This window comes from Myripristis murdjan, chromosome 16 (assembly GCF_902150065.1).
Source record: "Myripristis murdjan chromosome 16, fMyrMur1.1, whole genome shotgun sequence".
Classification (NCBI taxonomy): Eukaryota; Metazoa; Chordata; class Actinopteri; order Holocentriformes; family Holocentridae; genus Myripristis; species Myripristis murdjan.
This window is the reverse complement of record NC_043995.1, coordinates 4,114,872-4,132,874: the sequence shown is the minus strand read 5'-3', so window position 1 is coordinate 4,132,874 and position 18,003 is coordinate 4,114,872. Positions and strand designations below refer to the sequence as shown.

Sequence of the window (18,003 nt, the reverse complement as noted above, 5' to 3'; positions counted from 1 at the left end):
AGTAGAAGGAGGAGGGAGGTCTTGCCTCAAAAGGCAGGGGTCAGGAGAAGGGAATGATGAGGAGCTGGATGGAGAAGGAGGTTGAAAAGGAAGAAAAGGAGGAAGAACAGGAGGGGGAGGACAAGAAAAAAAAAAAAGGCACTGCCTTGTGCATTTCTCATGATAAGAGGCACCAATCGTCTTGGAGGGGGGAGCGCTCTCCCTTTAAAGCGCCGCTGTTCTCAAAGATGAGCTGGCATTCATTAGCAGAATGACGTAGTGCGTCTGTACACCTTGTCTGTCCCCAGCCTGACCCTGAATTCACACTGGCCCCTGTCGCCTCTCACTGAGGGAGGCCCATCACAAACGTGGGTATGAGCGGGACTGCTGATATTCTGCAAAATACGTGACATAATGTGACATAAGGTTCCTTCCAAATTCCTTTAGATATTGGGAATGCCCCCCTCAATGCTTCCAGCTCCCACACGCCCCACCACCACCACCACCACCACCAATCTTCCCCATCCCCACAGCACGGTGCCCCCCTTCCTCTACGCTGTGGAGCCTCATGGAGGAGGCAGTGTGTAATGCAATTTGGTTGATTAAAAGAAAACATTAAAGCACTACCTTATTGAATTTGACGGCACGTACGGATCCGGATCTCACCGGCCACTCTGTTTTATTGGCCGGGATAAAGGGGATCACGTCATCCCCCCCCCTCCTCACCCCACCCGTCCCGCCCTCCTCCCGCCCGCCCCGCCCCTCTTCCATCCCTCCAAGCCTAGACAAACCTTGGCAGGAGGACGTCCTGGCAGGACACAGATTTGTTTAGACCGCCACCCCGCCCCCCCAACCCCTTCTCTTTTCCGACTATACCCACCCTTCCTCATCATGCCTCTCTAACCTTGGCCACCGAGCAAGACAGAGGAGGGGATTGCGTGATAGAAAGAGACATTAAGAAGTACAGAGAAATGAAGACAGAGAGGGAGAGACCCCTGGCATGACTGAGGAGAAGTCATTTTATTTGTGTCAATAAACAGGCTGATAGGTCATTAATCTCATGAGCGGAAAGGGTTAGAGGTAGTCACCTTCGTCAAAGTCCGCCCAGGATGACTCATCCGTTGTTCTTGATGGGCCCCAAGTCTTGTACTGTATAGTTTAGAGAGTAAGACGTGCTTTTAAGGGGGGGGGGGGGGGGGGCATGCAGCCTTCAGTGGATATCAAACACCTGCCAATCTCTTCAGCGGAGGCCAAGCACGCTCTCGGCTCGCCATAGCTGCTCCATTTATTAGAGTTATGGTGATGGGACCGCAGTACCTAGTCGCATACAGGAGCAACAAAAGAACTTCTGAATGGAAGTTGTTTAGATGACATCATTGGTGGCCCGTTCAATTACGCTGCAAGAAATGAATAACAGCGCAGAACGGGTGACGTAATGTAGCGGCAGTGCACCGAGTCCCTGAATTTAGATTTTTTAATCCACGCTGGCCTCAGTGCATTGTTGACTCCAAGGACTTGATTACATCATCTACAGTTTGTCTTAAGCAGAACAATGATAAAAACAAAGAGTCTTTTTGGGAACTGACAGCAGGCATACTCTGATGTATTTGTGGTCGCAGTTCACACTGAATCAAGGTGATCAGTGTATGTGTTCTACGAGCCGTTCTTTAAGTGTTTGTAAATGTTCCTGTTCATAAAGTGAAAAAAAATAAGTTTTTATGTTTGGTCGTTTCTCATCACCAACCTCTTTACATATACACTATCTACTATGGATCACAGCAACAGTATGGTGCTTATGCTCTGGAAATCAGAGGCGCTCAGCATATGAAATTTTCTCTGTGACATGTTTCTATGAAAGAAGAGTCATAGCTGCTCGCAATCAAACCCCCATGGATTGCATTGTTAGGGGGGTGCTGGGAGATGGATGCAGGATCAATTAGCACAGCAGGAGTGCTTTATCAAAGCAAAATCCCATCTTAACCTGGTAGTTTATCCACTATGACAGTACAAAAACATTCTCGCAAAGGTCACGGGACATATTTACCCGCTACCTCGATATCTTTAATGTCAAGAAAAGACCAGCGCGCCCATGATTTCATTTCCTCGCCGTCTCTTTGTCGGCCTTGCTCTCTCTCCTGCCCCTGCATCATTGCAAAGTAGAGGATGAGGAGGACACACGGAGAAAAGGGAAACATGAGAGGAAGGGAGAGGATACAGAGAGGGGATAGGAGTTCCAGAAAGAGGAGGAGGAGGAGAAAGCGAATTTGAAGGTTAGAATGATGAGAATGTATTGCCTCACATCGGTGTGCTGTGCCACAGGGAAACTTGAGATGTGAGCAGATACGATTGTATGCTAGAGTTTCCCGCAAAGAGCCCCCTTCACGGCAGACCGGCGAAGGGAGTGGGGGCTGTGGCGGGGGGGCAGGGTGGAGGTATTATTGCGTTAAGACATCAGATCCCAGGCATCATCATCTGTATATCGGTTGCAAAACACGTTTTGTGCCGAGGCAGAAAGGTAAAGAAAACTGCGAGATGGAGAGAAGAGGGAGAGGGGAGAGAGATACATAAAACTGACAGAATGCAAGAGAATCGGGGGCAGGAAGACTTGACAGAGCGTGCCTGTCTGTGAGGGAAAGTGAAAGAGAGAGGTAGAAGATCTATGGAGTGTTTTATAGCTCCTCATCATGGCAGGCTCCTGGTGCTCTGAGAAGACATTGGCCTGGATGAATTATTCAGTTCTTGGCCGGTTGATCTCCTGTGGGAGCAACCCTTGCTCTCCTCAAACGGTCAAGCTTCACTTGATGGTAAATGCTCTCTGGGACAAACAAGAGGTCCTTAAAAAGGACCTGTGCTATTAACTCCCACCAGTACCCCCCCTCACCCGAGCAGCGAACCCTCCCGCCCCCTCACTTCGACCTCAGTCAAGATCAATACACCGCCCGGAGCCAGATGTTGCACAATACCACACAGGGGATAGAAAAAGGTTCTCGGAGAAAACCTCCAGAGGAAGTTGTGTTTCTGCATTTATAAAGAGTGCTCGGGAACAAGCAAACAGATTGTACGGGAGTGAATACATTGACAGAAGAAAGTGGCGTTAGAGTGGGTCGGTTTCTGGATCAAAACCTTGCAAGTGAACCTTTCAGCGGGGTATTCACCATGTGAATTTTTATTAGTGACTCACAAAGCTCAACACCGTAATCCAGGGATTTCACCCAACCTATTCACAGAGCAGAAGGATCCTTACTGGGGCACCGAGTGTGATGCTGAGAGGCTCGGCGGCACGCTGGATTTGTGAGGTCTAATGCTGCCATCTTCAGGCTGTCTTCAGTCATTAGGATGAAAGCATATTGTGTGTATGAGAGTAAAACTAACTATATGGGGCATTAAGATCAAAATGCTCTGAATATTAAATAAATGATTCAATTAAATAAATGATTAGAGGCTTGATTGATGATCATTTTCTCAGACACGCCTGTGTGCAGATGTTTGGATCAAATGAATAAAAGCAACTGTTAATGAAGATTAATTATCATCCCAGTGTGGCCTGCCTCTGCCTTCCGTCAAGATAATCTGCAATGAGCACAATGAAAATTACGCTTGGTAAATGAATTATCATGTTGGGATCATTTAGCAATTGTTTCCTTGTCAATGGCATCAGTGGAATCATTTCCATCTGGTTCAACTCTCACGTGTCGTGAATATAGGCAACTCAAATGGGCTAGCAAGAACGAATGATATTAAAAATTATGTTCATTCCACTGCACTTTTGTTGAGCTTATTGCTTTATTGTTTATATCCTATTTCTGTATTTCTATTCTTTTCTCTTCCCTGCTACACAGTTACTTTTTGCTGCTGAGATGACCCGCTTTCCCAAACGATGATCACAAAAGTTTCATTGTACTTTATCTTGAATGAAAGCATGAGTCTGAATTGTGCTGAGAGGTAGTGCACACATGCAGTTGTACGTGTGTGTGTGTGTGTGTGTGTGTGTGTGTGTGTGTGTGTATACATACACTTATATGCATGTGTGCAAGAGTGTGTGAATGTGTGCCCATGCGTTCCCCCTGTCAGCATCCTCCCTCTCCACATCCTGCTGGCTCTCCTCAGCAGCCGGTATCATCTCTCAGCACTCCGATGTTGACTGGTAACACAACACTGGAGGCAAATGAAACGCAGTGCAGACAATCAGCTCTGCAGTGCCTGCTTTCAGTCCCACCCTCAGACCCAACAACACCGTCGACTCCGTCCAGCATGGAGCCTATTTTCTATCAGCTACCCGGCTCCTAGTCTAAACAGAGCTGATTGTCTTGAGGCTGATTCCTCCTCTGTCAGCGGGCCACGTTGAAGCTGTGGGCGAAAACGCGCACTGGAGGTGCTGGGAAACCACAAACGCATTAATACACACAAACTGACGGGAGTCAAACAATCATTTCTTGGAGCCAGAGCTGATCTGGAGGCAGAAATAATCTGTTGTTCAGATTTTTTTCTTTTTTTTTCATGGAGAGCAAGTTAGCTGATAGACACAGCAGCCATTTAATCACAGGGTAAACACAGGTGGTGGCTGCAGTGAAATAAGTCTGTTGGCCAACTGCGGTGGCAAATATAATGAATTCTGGTCAAAATATAAATAAAACATAAATGGTAGTTACTCCTTTTTTCTTCATTCTTAGCATTCCTAATGTTGCAGGGTCAGAGGGTTAGCTAGCTGTTACAGCTAGTGTGCCATCTCTTTATAACCCTAAACATCTCTGGCTGTAGGTTTGTGTGGCTAAGCTCACCTCCTCTCTCAAGCCGTCTCTTTTTCACTGTTTTCTTCTTGATGTAGATTTTCAACAGTCTGGACACGTCAAGGTGCATTGTGGTCCACTTTGCCAAAATTCTGTGGTGCTTTGGCTCAGCTCATTTAGGTTTATTTCTGCCTCCAGGGCAACTCTGCCTTCCAAAAATGTTTGACTAAAACTAAAACTCCAATCTATCAAGGACACAATTATGCCTTTTCCACCAAAAAAAAAAAAAAAAATCTGGTACTCAAAGTGATTTGGTTCAAGAAACGTGGGACCAAGTTGCAAAATAAGCCTATTTGGCCTATCTGGCTAAAACTGGCATTTAGTCAGGTAAGCCGTGTTGCGGTGACCCTGCCTGAGTATGTGAAAAACAAATTGTATGTAAGATGTTTTTATTTGCTTATGTGAATGGTTGAGGGAATGTTATTGTTAGCAAAAACATTTTAAACACTATTTGTAACCAGAACACAAAGTTTCCTTGGTAGTTGTCTCACCTTGTAGAACCATAGGCACCCTCTCCATTCACACCTGAGAACTGGAGTTTTCTGGTTCTAGCTGAGAACCACCTTTTCCATTCAGAAACAGATCTGTATTCAGTGGAAATGCAAATAATGGTTCAAAATTGGTTCAAAAGTTAGTGCAAAGACCTGCTTCTTTGTTGGTGGAAAAGGCATAAGTGTGCTTTGTGTCTAGGTATGAATGTGCCGGGTCACTCAGGATGCCTGTGTTGTTCTCTTGCTCTAATTTTGGGGGAGGAGATGAGTCGTAATGTCTCCCTTGCTAGCGGAGGGCTTTCCAAAGGCCACATTCTAGTCCACTTATTTACTGCGGCAAACTAGCAAGCAATCATTATTACTGTGATTAGAGGTAAATGCATAGGCATAATGGGGGAAACAAGCACAGACGAGCGGCCATGCATGACAAATAACTGCATTAGCAATTTGATACAAATTAAATCAAACCAAGAAACACTGTCTGATTTATGATAGCAGTGATTAAGAGATAAACCAGTCTTGCGTTTTGTCCAATACACTCACATTACCAATGGATGTTAAGCTGGGGAGGCATTCAGCTCACGGAGCAGATGAAAGCGATGCATGTTCCTGGAGGACTGTTGTTAAAGCAGCCACTGTGTGGCCACATCACTGGCAAGGCCACGGCCTTTGCCACAGCAAACAGCCCATTTAAAATTCACTGCACTGGATAATCAAAATGCCTGCTTTGCTATTCTGCTCCACTTCTTAGACACAGACAGAGCGAGGGGAGAGAGGGAGAGAGAGCGATTTAGCCTGTCCTGCCTCCCTGCAGTGGTTGAGTGGTTTTACTGTAAGATTGACCCAACGGATCACCTCATTTCCTTTCTGTGCTACCATATAGCAGTCGGCAGACTGATAGTTTAGCCGCCTGAGAAAATGATTTTAAGCACCAAGAACAACAGAGGTAATGGCTCCGCAGACGTTCTTGTGTCTGGATATGGAAGGCCCGGCTGCCGACTGAGGGATGAGGCAGCTAAGAAACATCAGTGAGTTTTGGCCGGTCAACGAGTGACAAAGCGCTTCTCGGGACTGCCTCGGCGTCAGCGGTGCAGAACACGGCTGACCAGAGACATAAATCGATTTGACACGGAGCAGTATTTGCGGTCCTTTCTTGTAAGAGTAGGGTTTTGTTTAGTCTTACCACACGTCATAATAAATTGCTGAACCGTCCGGGACTCAAAAAATGGGATAACACCAGACAAATAAGGAAGAACAGAGCAGCACGGCAGGCTATGGGTGTTATCTAAGTGAAAAAAGGATACGACGTGAACTTGGATTTTGCACGAACCTTAAGCTGATTTCATGTAAAAATGAAACAAAGGGCCGAGGACGTCTGAACAATGGAGATCAATGCCTTCCCGGGCTGAATGTAAAACACAGCCAGACTAAGTGCATCCTGAACAGCCGGCTTCGGAGGCTACATTTACAAAACAATGAGCTGCATCGGCTAAAAATATCTTGTCTTAGTGAGGCAGTGGACGAAGAGACCAAGAATGTAGTCATGTCCCTGAGGAGGCTGGCTTTAGTGGTCGCCTAAGCAATCGATATAGGTAGATTATTTATTTATTTATTTGCCTCTACTGGGATATAGAGGATAAACTCACTTTTCATATCTATATCTAATATGTATGACAAGAAAGGCTTCTACTCTCAGTTAAAAGCATGCACACACACTTAAATAAATGCATGTACGCTGCAGACCCATACACTCCTCCTCCATATATCACTAGCATGCCCTGTCTGTCTCACACACACACACATACACATACGCACCAGCATTTCCCCAAGGTGGAGAAACCTCAGACACAGTATTTAGACTATCATGGGAAACTAAAAAGTCACTTAAAGCCATACAGATTTTTTTTTTTTTTTTGCAGCTCCTTACCGCAGGGTGAGCCACCACACCCATTCAATGGTAAAGGGGGGAAACTGATATATAGAGACACCCACAGTATCATCATTGACAATATGGAAGAGTGCAACAATACCTTGGGGAAATTAGCTGATGGGAGCGGCTCAGCTGGTCTCTGGTCTTACCTGAAGGGATGGGCTCACAGGGAACCAAATATCAATAAGGGTGATTTGGCTGTGCGCTGCTCAGGGATAAAGAGCTTATGTGTGAAACCTCTGGAAATACACTTGAGCTTGGCGTGTAAAATGCTGTCGCTTCAAGCAAATCCCTGATTAAATCCCCCAAACACATTTAGTTGGCTGTATGAAGCTTGGTGTTGGCTCTGAGGCGCTGTGCCAACCGTGGAGGAGGACAGAAAGGAGAGAGGGGGGATAAAGTAGATGAGAGCAGAGAGGGAGGAAGCCATAGTGAATGACTGAAAACCTACAGTACAGTGCATTACATGCTGCAGATGAGTCTGTTTGAAGTCTGCAATGTTAATGGGTTCCCTTGGGCATGTGCAATCCTCTGAGTGTTACAAGAGTGACATTCTCACAGATGATGCCACTTTGGAATATGGCTCTGACAGTGGAGGAAGAGCGCAGAAGTATGAGTAATGCCTTCACTGTTGCTGGAGTTAGAATTAATTACTCAGTGCTATCGCACATAAGGGCTGGCACAAGTCATGTTGCTGTTGGCTGCCCTTTAAGTGTTGAGCAAGATTGATTTTAAGTCCAAATATTAGTGAGAGGGAGCGAGAGAGGCTTGGTACTTGGGCGTCACATGCCGCTCCCTAGGCCAAGGCAGCCAGGAAATCCTGCTAAATGAAACATCACAGTAACATCTGTCATACTGGAAGCACATCTACCGTTTCTTGTTGTCCTGTTTTCTTTCTACCAAAGGAAACGGGACAACATTGCCTCACTGGGATTGTTAATTAACTTTTATTACCTTTTTTTCCTGGAAAATCTCTTCATTTGGCGTTTTACTGCCATTCCAAAACTGTGTGGTTGTGATTTTTTTTTCAGGGATGCACGCACTTGTGCTACAGAAAGCAAATGGAAAGCCTGGGTAACACAAATTAGCATAAGTTCATTGCTGCAGTCACCGTATGAATGTGCTCGGCAATTAAAAGTGATTATCTTAAATGCTGCAATCAACTCCAGTAATCATTTTTTTTTCATCACTAATATTTCATATACCTTTCCTCCCTTCAGTTTCAGAGTAGAAAAATGCATTTCACATGGATCCAGACCTGTTCACTCGGGTTCATTTGACTGAGCCTGGGCGGGCCCTTGAAAATATCTTTTGACAGTATACACAGGCAACGCTGTCAAATGAAAGCACAACAATGATCGACCCCCAAGCTATTTACCATGGCGTAATCAGCCTCGCAGCACATCTCATTAATGGAGGCTGACTCATGTCGTTTTGAATGTAAGCCTTGAATTAAGATCACATGGCCTGTGAAGTGAAAAGACGAGGAGAGAAACCAAGGTAACAGAGTGACACTCCACCAAGAGCGGCAGCACTTCAGCGGTCCTGTGGAAGGTTAGCATTGCTGTGTATAAATGTGCAAATGAGACATTTTAGTGTTCATACGCTTTATGCATGAGTTCATGATTTATTTGAGGTTACAATGAGGATTAATTTTTTCCTTTTTTCCTTTTTTTTTGCAGGGCTGCATAAACAGAAAGAGAAACACACAAGACTGGATAAAGTCTGAATTCCTCTTGGTTGGAGAATTTGTTAAAAAATTCTGCTCATCAAGGACTTGTCTTGTCCCTAGAGCAATAACATTTTTTTGTAACTCTACACATGAAAAGCCTCTTTTTCATAAGCTCTTGGCTCCATAATGTATTCCTCTGCTATATTTTAGTCAGGAACTCGCAATGATAACATCAAATATAACCTTTTAAAAGGACAATACCTTTCTTTGGAAAGGTAGTTAGTTCTTTGAAGTGGTGCCGTTTTGGAAGTAGGGCAACTCTTTCATGTGTGATTAGGTGATCTTGAGCCCATTCCGCAGTTGGAGACAGAAAAATTAGGGAGAGAAAGAAAGAAAGGAAGGAAGGAAGAAAGAAAGACGCTCATCAGAATTGAAGTGTTGTAGGCACTTAGTCGTGGTCACCCAGGACCTTTCCCACACACTCATTGCATAAGCAATCCACAGTTTAGATGTAGAGTTTGTTCATGTGTCGAAGGGAGCACCAAAGTTCTGCAGAAAGGAGGAGGAAGCTCTCCTGTGGGAGAGAGAGAGAGAGAGAGAGAGGGAGGGCTGAAGATATGAGGAGAGAGGAGGTGAGCGGAGGGCAGAAGGAGAGCAGAGTGGATGAGCAGAGAGCAGAGGAGGATGCACGGTACAAGTTGATGCTGTCAAGTGCAGTCAAACTGCTCACTACAATCAAACCGACATGGAGCTCTGGCTGAGATGCATGGAGCCGAGCTTATTGGCTTACCTCAGCATTGCTCCACAGACAGACTGTCACTGGATATTATCATGTGGACCACTGAGCAGATTTTGCCACATCAGACTGGATAGGGGAGAGCTCTCTATCCATCCACAGTCCTACTCCTCAGTACCTAGTGAGGACAAACACTCTCTCTCCCTGAAATGTGTCTGTGCAGCATTTCTCTGTTGGAAACATTCACATTAAATATGGATAGCCTTAATAATAAATGGAGGCTCTCAGAGATTGCATCCCAGGCCCAAAAAATGTGATCCAGTATTTGTGACACAAGGCTCTTAAGATTTTCACTGCTCACTTTTATGTTCTGCTGCCATGCTTAATCATTTGAGAACAATCAGATACCACATACTGCACTTTTCCTGGTAATGTTTCCCGCATAGTATCACAATCCTTTTCTTATCCATTCTGGTTAGCCTGTAGATAAATGATACAGAATTTGTTCTATTTCTGTAGCTATATAAGAAAAAATGTACAGGTCTGTGTTGACCTACACTTTGAATGTAATGCAGCTGTTTGTTAGACAATGTGTTACACTCTTGCTAGAAGTTGCTGGATGTTACTAATATCTCAGTTACACACAAGTGTCATGTGCAGCACAGCACTTTAAGTCAACGTTTCCTCTACGTCCTCCTCCAGGGACAAGTGTGCAGATGAGTGACTGGGGCTGGATCTTGTTTTCAGACTGATCGAGCCGTACAGTTTGGTGGAGCGCTTGGAAATCGCTACGAGCTGTCTCCTGTACATCTCCCCTTTATACATGGAGATCATCAGCAGCGTGGAGAGCACCACTCCGCCCAGCGTGAGGAGACACAGGCCCGCAATTACGCACCGATCCAGGTGAGCGCCTATCCGGGCGCTCTCCATCTCCAGCTTCTCCATCTCCCTCGCCGACACACTGTCCCGGTCCACCGACACATCCCGAGGCACGGCGTAGGATATGATAACCAAAGAGATCCCGGTCACCAGGAACGTGACTGCGCTGATAAAGCCGTAGTCTACAGAAGACCCAGAGCCCTCCCCTAAGGAGAGATCATCCTCGGACATGAGGGAAAGCTCCGGCAGCGTCTCTGCACAAGGCTCGCCGTTGCGCACGGCTCTGTGAATACTTTTGCAACTTGCCTCCGGACTGGCCAGTCGCAGGTTAACATTCTCATCGATGTAGGTGAAAGAGGTCTCTAACTCCTCGTCGCAGCAAACTCGGACTTTTTCCTCGGCGAGATGACAGAGTTTTACCTCCGTCCCTCCCTTACGTGAAGGCGCCGTCCTTGGTGCTGAATGACAGCGGCCCTGGCAGCTGAGGGCCGGGCTAAAGCCGTCCTCCCCGAGGAGCGCTCCTCCTGTTGATCCGCCTGACTTGCGGACGTGCAGCACGCTGGAAACCCTGCTAAGGACGTTGGGAGGATCGGATTGCCTGTCTCCCTTATCTACGGAAAGCAGCTCTGGAGAAGCCATTCGTTTGCCGCCACCCGCTGGTTCTCTCTTGGTCTTCCCCCCGCGGCGTTTTCAGTCCACAGCATCCCTGATAAGAGGACATGCATCATTTCGAAGTTAAATGGCGCATCTTTCTCAGATTACCCGTACCCCCTATACCCACTGCGCAAAAACTTGTGCGTAATTTGGAACGATGCGCAAACTGCACACACCTCCATACTCCTGGTGCAAACCAGACTAACTCAAAGTCGATCGGTTTGTTTTAGAGAAATCCTTGGAAACCCCGTGAAAGGCGCTTAAAGTGGCTGTGATTAGCCAACTGCCCCACGATCCAATTAGGAAAACAATCCACGTAAACCTAGATTAAGCTACCCCCGGACTGTGATTTCAAACCTACACAGACTATGTGAGTAAGAGGCTGGGCAGGAGCTAATTCACTCATGGAAATAAGCACCAAATAATCACAGTTTGATACTTTCGAGAAAACGACTCGATCACATGGCAATGAGCTTTGTTATAATCAGAATTCCAGATAAGCTATAGGTATGTGACTACAAATGCATACTTCACTTGAATGCAACAGAAGAAGTGAGATGCCTCTCAGTATCAGGGTGGACCAACCATGAATAACCGTATTTATTTTATAATCCCTATTAATATAAAAAAAAAAAGAAAAAAAGAAAAAAACACATAAGAGTATACTCACCGCCCTACTTCAGCATCCCTCGCGTCTCCTTTTCTTCACGGACGCCCTCGGTATCTTAGAGCAAATAATGGAGCCTGATAAAATGCCTTATCACTGAATATGCTTTGAATATTCTATCCCTCCTCGATGCTGTGGCGGCAGGCTGGTACAGAGGGGAGCTCTCACTAAGTCCCTCCCACACAGAGCCTCAGCTGCCTCGCTGTGGCGCTGAAAGGAGCTCCGCTATCCATGAGCCGATTGAGATCACCAGCAGTCAGTCAGCGCACATGAGAAGAGGATTTGAACGGCTAAAGAGGAAGCCTGGGACTAGTAGTTCACCTTTCACAGGCAATGATTTTACCTCAAGGAAAAAAAAAAAAAAAAAAAAAAGAACTGCAGTGTTACTGGACTAAATTTGAGTATGATATCACAAAAGAGCTATAAATAACTACAGGCTACCACAAGGTCATTAGTAACTTACTACTGGCTATTGGACTTTAAATCTCTGTGTGAGTATCATAGGAATGTAGTCATGCCATAAAATAACATAAGGTCACTATAAACCCAGAGACACATATCAAAACCCTTCAGGAATATTGCAGCAGTATTATAATGATACCATAGGAGATTAAACAGTCATAGTGTGATATGGTCCCTATCAAATTGCTATTGAGTACTACAGATACAGTATTAAGTCCTTGTGGGAATATTATAGCAATATTATAGTGATTTTCCCATCAGGGTTAATTCATTTTGTCTGTGAATTTCCTCAGAGTTGCAACATTGTGGAAACGCGAATCTCTCCAAGGTATCATATTGTTGTTAATGAATGTGTTCATCATATCATTCCAGATGGAGAAAATACATATATCAGAGCCGTACAAACAGCACTGTAAAACTGCGTATGACGCACCATCTGTTCCTCTGTAGTGACAGAAGATTACTGGTCACTATGTCAAAGCCATCCTGTAATCCATGTTTAATCTAGAGATCTGTTGGGTCATCTGATCTGTGACCCCCATCCTCCTCAAATCTTGGAAAATTTCATCTCATCTATCCCCTAATATTCAGAGTCTTTGTCTTGGCAGCTCCATGCAAGACGATCAATACACTCTGACACAGCAACAGGGAAAAATATTGCTGTGCTTTTCCTGGAAAATGACATTTTGGGAACCACAGGCTTAGTGCGGCTCACCATCAACCATTTGCTGGTTAATCCCACTTTAAAATTGAATATTCATTTGCTCACTGTTCCACCTTATTTAGCACAAGCAGGCACCGGCTATAAATATAGTCACCAGTTTGCCTGGAGTCACAGTGGCCGGGTGAATGGCTTTGGCTGATTTCCCAACTAGACTCCATTTAACAGATGAGCAAAGAGAGAGGGGGGAGGTCAGACAGACAGACAAAGATTTATTCCACCATTTTTTGCTCCAGAAAGTAGTTTGCAGAGCAGGGGAGTGCAGATACTGACGGATAGAGCATGATGGTTGTCTGTGTGGTTTGGCCAGGCTGTAGTCATCTTCAGTCCGTCTCTTGCAGAGCGAGACAAAGCTCAAATCTGACTGTGTGCTCATCTGAGGGGTAACAACAGCCGACTATCAGATACTATCTATCTGCAACAGTGCACCACATTTCCTGCTGGCAAGGACACCAGGCTTTAAAGAGGAGGGGGGTGAGGCAGCTCTGTTAAAGGCTGTAAATCCTCATAGTGTGTCTCCTGCCACAAGCATACACCCACAGACAGAGTGAAGATTACGAAACATGAGTGTGCCACTGCTTGCTTTAGCCTACAGGGGACATAAGAAGCAGATGGAGGCGGATGTCGAGGGTCTTCCAAATGCTGCAGCAAACTACCAGGGGGTAGAAGAGTGACGGAGTGTGTGTATTTGCCTGTGAGCAAGGCACTCAACTTCACAACTGCTCCAGGAGCTGGTCACTGACCAACAGAGGAGGACCGTGGCAGCTAAGAATGGATGTGTGGAGCTGTATGACTGTGAGACTATGAGGCTGCTGCTGGAAAGGAGCCCAGAGCTCTGTCCACTTTCCCTGGATGAATGAAGATTTTTTTTTTTTTTTTTTAAAAGCTCATGAATGAGTGGATGAGTAGGCATCAGTGAGTATATGTGTAAGAGACCACGCAGGCGCCAGAATGTTAATAATTTATTAAAAATGGCTTTTCACAGTTAATGTTTAGGCTTTACAGTGCCGTTCCTAGACTTTTGGGGGGCCCGAGGCAAAAATGATTTGGGGGCCCTTTAGTTTTACCATGTGTAGATCAATGTAGGTCCAGAAGATGAACAACCTGAACAATCATATGTCACTCTCTGACCAAAACTCCAGCTCTTTTGGTGACTTTCTTGTCATTTTATTTATTTATTTTACACACTTTGGTAATTCAGTTGCAATGTTATTGTTTTTGGTAAGATTTTTTGGAAATCTTTTTTGTAAAAAAATAATTGCATAATTACATAAATAATTGTTATTGTTATTTTCTTGCTATTTCTGACAATTTTCTAGTAATTTCTTGCTAACTGTCTGGTAATTACTGCTAATTATCTACTATTTTGTAGTAATGTTTTAGTAAAGTTCTTACTGTGTTTGTTTTCTTTCTTTTTCTTTTTACCCTAATTTTTGCTATTTTTTAGTCATTTTTAGTCATTTGTTTGAACCTTTAAAACCTGAGCAAATTCACTTACTTAAAAAACAAACAAACAAACAAAAACTACCTGAGCATTACTAATACATTACCGAAAAAAAAAGAAAACTGGCAACAAAAATGAAAAATGAAAACAAAACCATACTGATAATCATTACAATTCCATATTCAAATAGCTCTGAGGCTTTACATCACACTTGAAAAGAGCGTGTGCCACAAAGGCAAACCTCCAGCACGATCTGCTACCTCGCCAGAAAACCACAGAGCCTCCTGGGGTCCCAGACAAGGAAGGCGCTCCATAGCAGGGCGCTGTGGATTATTAATAAGCAGGTGGCACACAGTGTCATGGCACTGGTTTGAAAGGCAGGCACGCAAACCCTCTTAAAAAGCCTTTCAAGAGAGGAGAGTGCATGCAGGCATCGGGATGACAAGGGAATTATGGGAAAGGTAGACAGAGAGGTCATGTACATCAGTGTGTGTGTGTGTGTGTGTGTGTGTGTGTGAAGTAAGAGGGTCCAGGCTGAGTTGGAGGGGTTGGTAACAGACATGTAATAAAATATTTACCACTTGGCCCCTCAGGTTCAGTTCCAATGGCTTGCCTAATTGAAGCTGTGTGGCTGCTTCAACACAGACATAATAATAGGGAATAATAACGGCCTTCTTAGTGTGTGTAGGGCGTGGGTGTGTGTGTGGGCAAAGATTTACGCTTCATGAAAAGATAAGACTTCACAAGAAAAACATCCTTTTGGTGATTACGCGAGCTGACTGGGATAATTGATTACCACATTTCATCTACCCCTATTCTCTTTATCGCCTCTTTTATCATGATTAATGTGATGTTGTTCGCTCATGCCACAGCTGCTTTTGTATTCTAATGCTTTCAGTGGCTCTTGCTGATTCTGTCTTGTGCATCTCCTTCTCCATCTGGCGCGCCAATTATCTCTTACAGCTATTCTAATGTCTCCAATTATAACAGTGGCCTAATTAGACTCCGGCAAACATTTTGTTTTAATGTTAGATCACATTTGCTTTGACAGTTACACAGCCCAATCTGCTGGGTTCAACTGCAGAATCCTGGTGTGCATTGAATGGGGAGCCAAGCCAGAGGAGCTATTTAGTATGGGCAAGGCAAACATTTGAGACAGGAGAGGATGAGTTTCATTCATTAGGGAAATGAGAAATTCTTGACTTGAGGCCAAGTCATTTGTATTTGGCAAAATGAAATGCGCCAAACACTGAGTAGTCTGCTGGCACTGCTGCTGCTGGTAAAAGTTTGCAGGGCTTTAGATTCTGTTATGAAGTTTAGCATGAAATTTCAATTAGGAAAAAAAAAAAAAGCCTGCACTTTTAAAAAGTGGATGAATAATGTATGACATTAAAATACAGACATCTAAGCTGAGAATTTGTCAATGTGACCAGTGCTAAGATATTCATACATTCATAGCCTCTTACCTGACAGGTCTTCAATTTCCCTGGTAGAAAGAGACAGTGACTATCCCTCTTACAGCTTCAGATGGCTGACCATCTATCATGGTGTGTTTCATGACCTCAAATCTTTTGATTATTCTATAGCAGAACAAATCCCCAGAGATGAAACATCAGCCCAGAGGAAGCTCAAAAGAATCCATTCCATAAATACAAATGAATTCAGTGTTAAAGAGAGAATTGTGCCATAACCCGGGAGTCAAAAAAAAAAAATGTAAATGAACACAAGAGCGCACAAGCTGTCCTAAACAGACATTTATTCCAGCTTTTTGCTTTTCCAAAAACATTAGGATTTAGCGGGCCAAAGCGGTTGGTGATATTCCAGCACATTCAGCCGCACATGGGTTTTTCAAACACACAACAACAGGTACAAGCACTCCTTTGTCCCTTCAGCCATTTCTCTCTTGAACTCCGGACGGGAGAGGAGTCATACCTGATTGATTGATTGTTTTATTGATTTATTGATTATTATTGGATTGTTTGACTGATTTTGTATGATTATGTTATTTATACAGAAATTGCTGTTTGCACTGATTGCACTTTCCCCGTCATGCATGGGCGTTGCTTCTGACGTTGTTGATGTTGTGCCAGTATACACTGCATTCTCTTAAACCTTTTATGCCTTTATGTTCTCTCTGTCTTGTATGTTTTAAATATTGTTCACTGCTTGCTGCAACAACAATCGCCCTACGGGGACATGAATAAATTTGAACCTGAACTTGAACAATCTCTAACTTGGTATTGAGTTCTTTGAATTGTGGCAGCAATGTGAGCACTGACTATAAGCACTGACTCCTTGAACATCAATCCCTTCTCATAAAACTTGATACATGGCACAAATACATGGTTTCTATGTATTTATGGAATACACTGCAGCCCACATGATTATTATTATTCAGTATTATTGAATAAGTGAGATCTCTCATGTTTAGTAGTCCAGTAGCAGTGTCTGACCATGAGGTGGCAGTAAATATCCACCGGCAGTAGGGAAGGAGAGGGGAAGCAGTGTCAGGATTGGTATTGACAGGCCAGAAAATTTTGTCCTGATTTCCATAAACTGCAAAGTTTTCAGCTTGTGAATCACTGCTCTATAGTTAAGTTACATTTATTGAAGCCAATATATGCAGCATTATCTAGTTCATTAAGCCAAACAGCACATTTCCTCTTAAAATCTCCATAGCATATAACTACATCAGTAAAAAAAAAATATGGCAAAAAATTTCCATTCACATAAAAGGGATCAATAAGCACTCTTATTGATGGCACTGATGGCACAGCCTGCTATCTCAGCAGATGGATTGTACAAATCACTCACAGTAATTGCAAAATTTCTCGACCGTCTATGATTCATGTGTGATTTTACCGCACGACCCTCTGGGTAGATGATCTCCCACCTGCAGAAAATGCAGCTTTTTTTTTTGACTCATCCTCTGGCTCACGGGCTAATGGCAGGGAGAGGATCGATCCAGGTGGTGACAATGAATTAAAGCCACATGAGTATAGACAGCCCGGGCCTGTTGGACTAGTGAATTTATGCGGACACTGATATTAAGTGGGTTAAAGGGCCACGGGGTTAACCAAAGAGAATCAAGCTGCTGAAATGTGACTGTAACAGGAAGCAGCAGGGTTAATGTCATCTATTCCAGTGGTTTTCAGTGTGGGGTCCCTGGGGGTCCACATTTTTATTTCACTTTGATTTAAATTCGCAGGAATTTTAGCACAAAAAAGTTTAAATACATCATCATTAGGTATTTGAATTTAATCATAAAAATATAGTGTTTTTTTTTTTTTGCTTTTCTTGTCATTTATTTATTATTATTGTTACTGTTGTTCTTTTTTTATTGTTATTATGCTTTTTGTCTGGTCATTTATTGTTAAAAATTATTGTTAAAATTTATTGTGTTTTGCTATTTTTTGTTGAAAGACGTCAAGTGAATTTGCTACGACACAAAAATAAGTCTGGGTGATTTTAATCTCACCTCTTTGACTGTATTTGACAAGTGCGACACCTTGACAATTTCATAATTAACACAAACCAAAATATCACTTTATATCAGAGGTCCGAGGGCAAAATAACTTCAC

The 18,003-nt window shown here is 43.8% G+C and overlaps 1 protein-coding gene across 1 annotated transcript; it reads right to left on the bottom strand.

Moving 5' to 3' along the window:
• Positions 1-8,811: 8,811 nt before the first annotated feature.
• Positions 8,812-11,906, bottom strand: tmem74 (transmembrane protein 74). Its single transcript, XM_030072507.1, has 2 exons — positions 11,799-11,906; positions 8,812-11,180 (listed from the first exon to the last, which is right to left on the bottom strand). Exon 2 carries the CDS (start codon positions 11,111-11,113, stop codon positions 10,265-10,267), a length of 849 nt encoding a protein of 282 aa, XP_029928367.1. The 5' UTR covers positions 11,114-11,180; positions 11,799-11,906; the 3' UTR covers positions 8,812-10,264.
• Positions 11,907-18,003: the final 6,097 nt, after the last annotated feature.

Coding starts and splice junctions, on each gene's coding strand:
- tmem74 (XM_030072507.1), bottom strand. CDS start 11,113: ATGGCTTCTCCAGAGCTGCTTTCCGTAGATAAGGGAGACAGGCAATCC.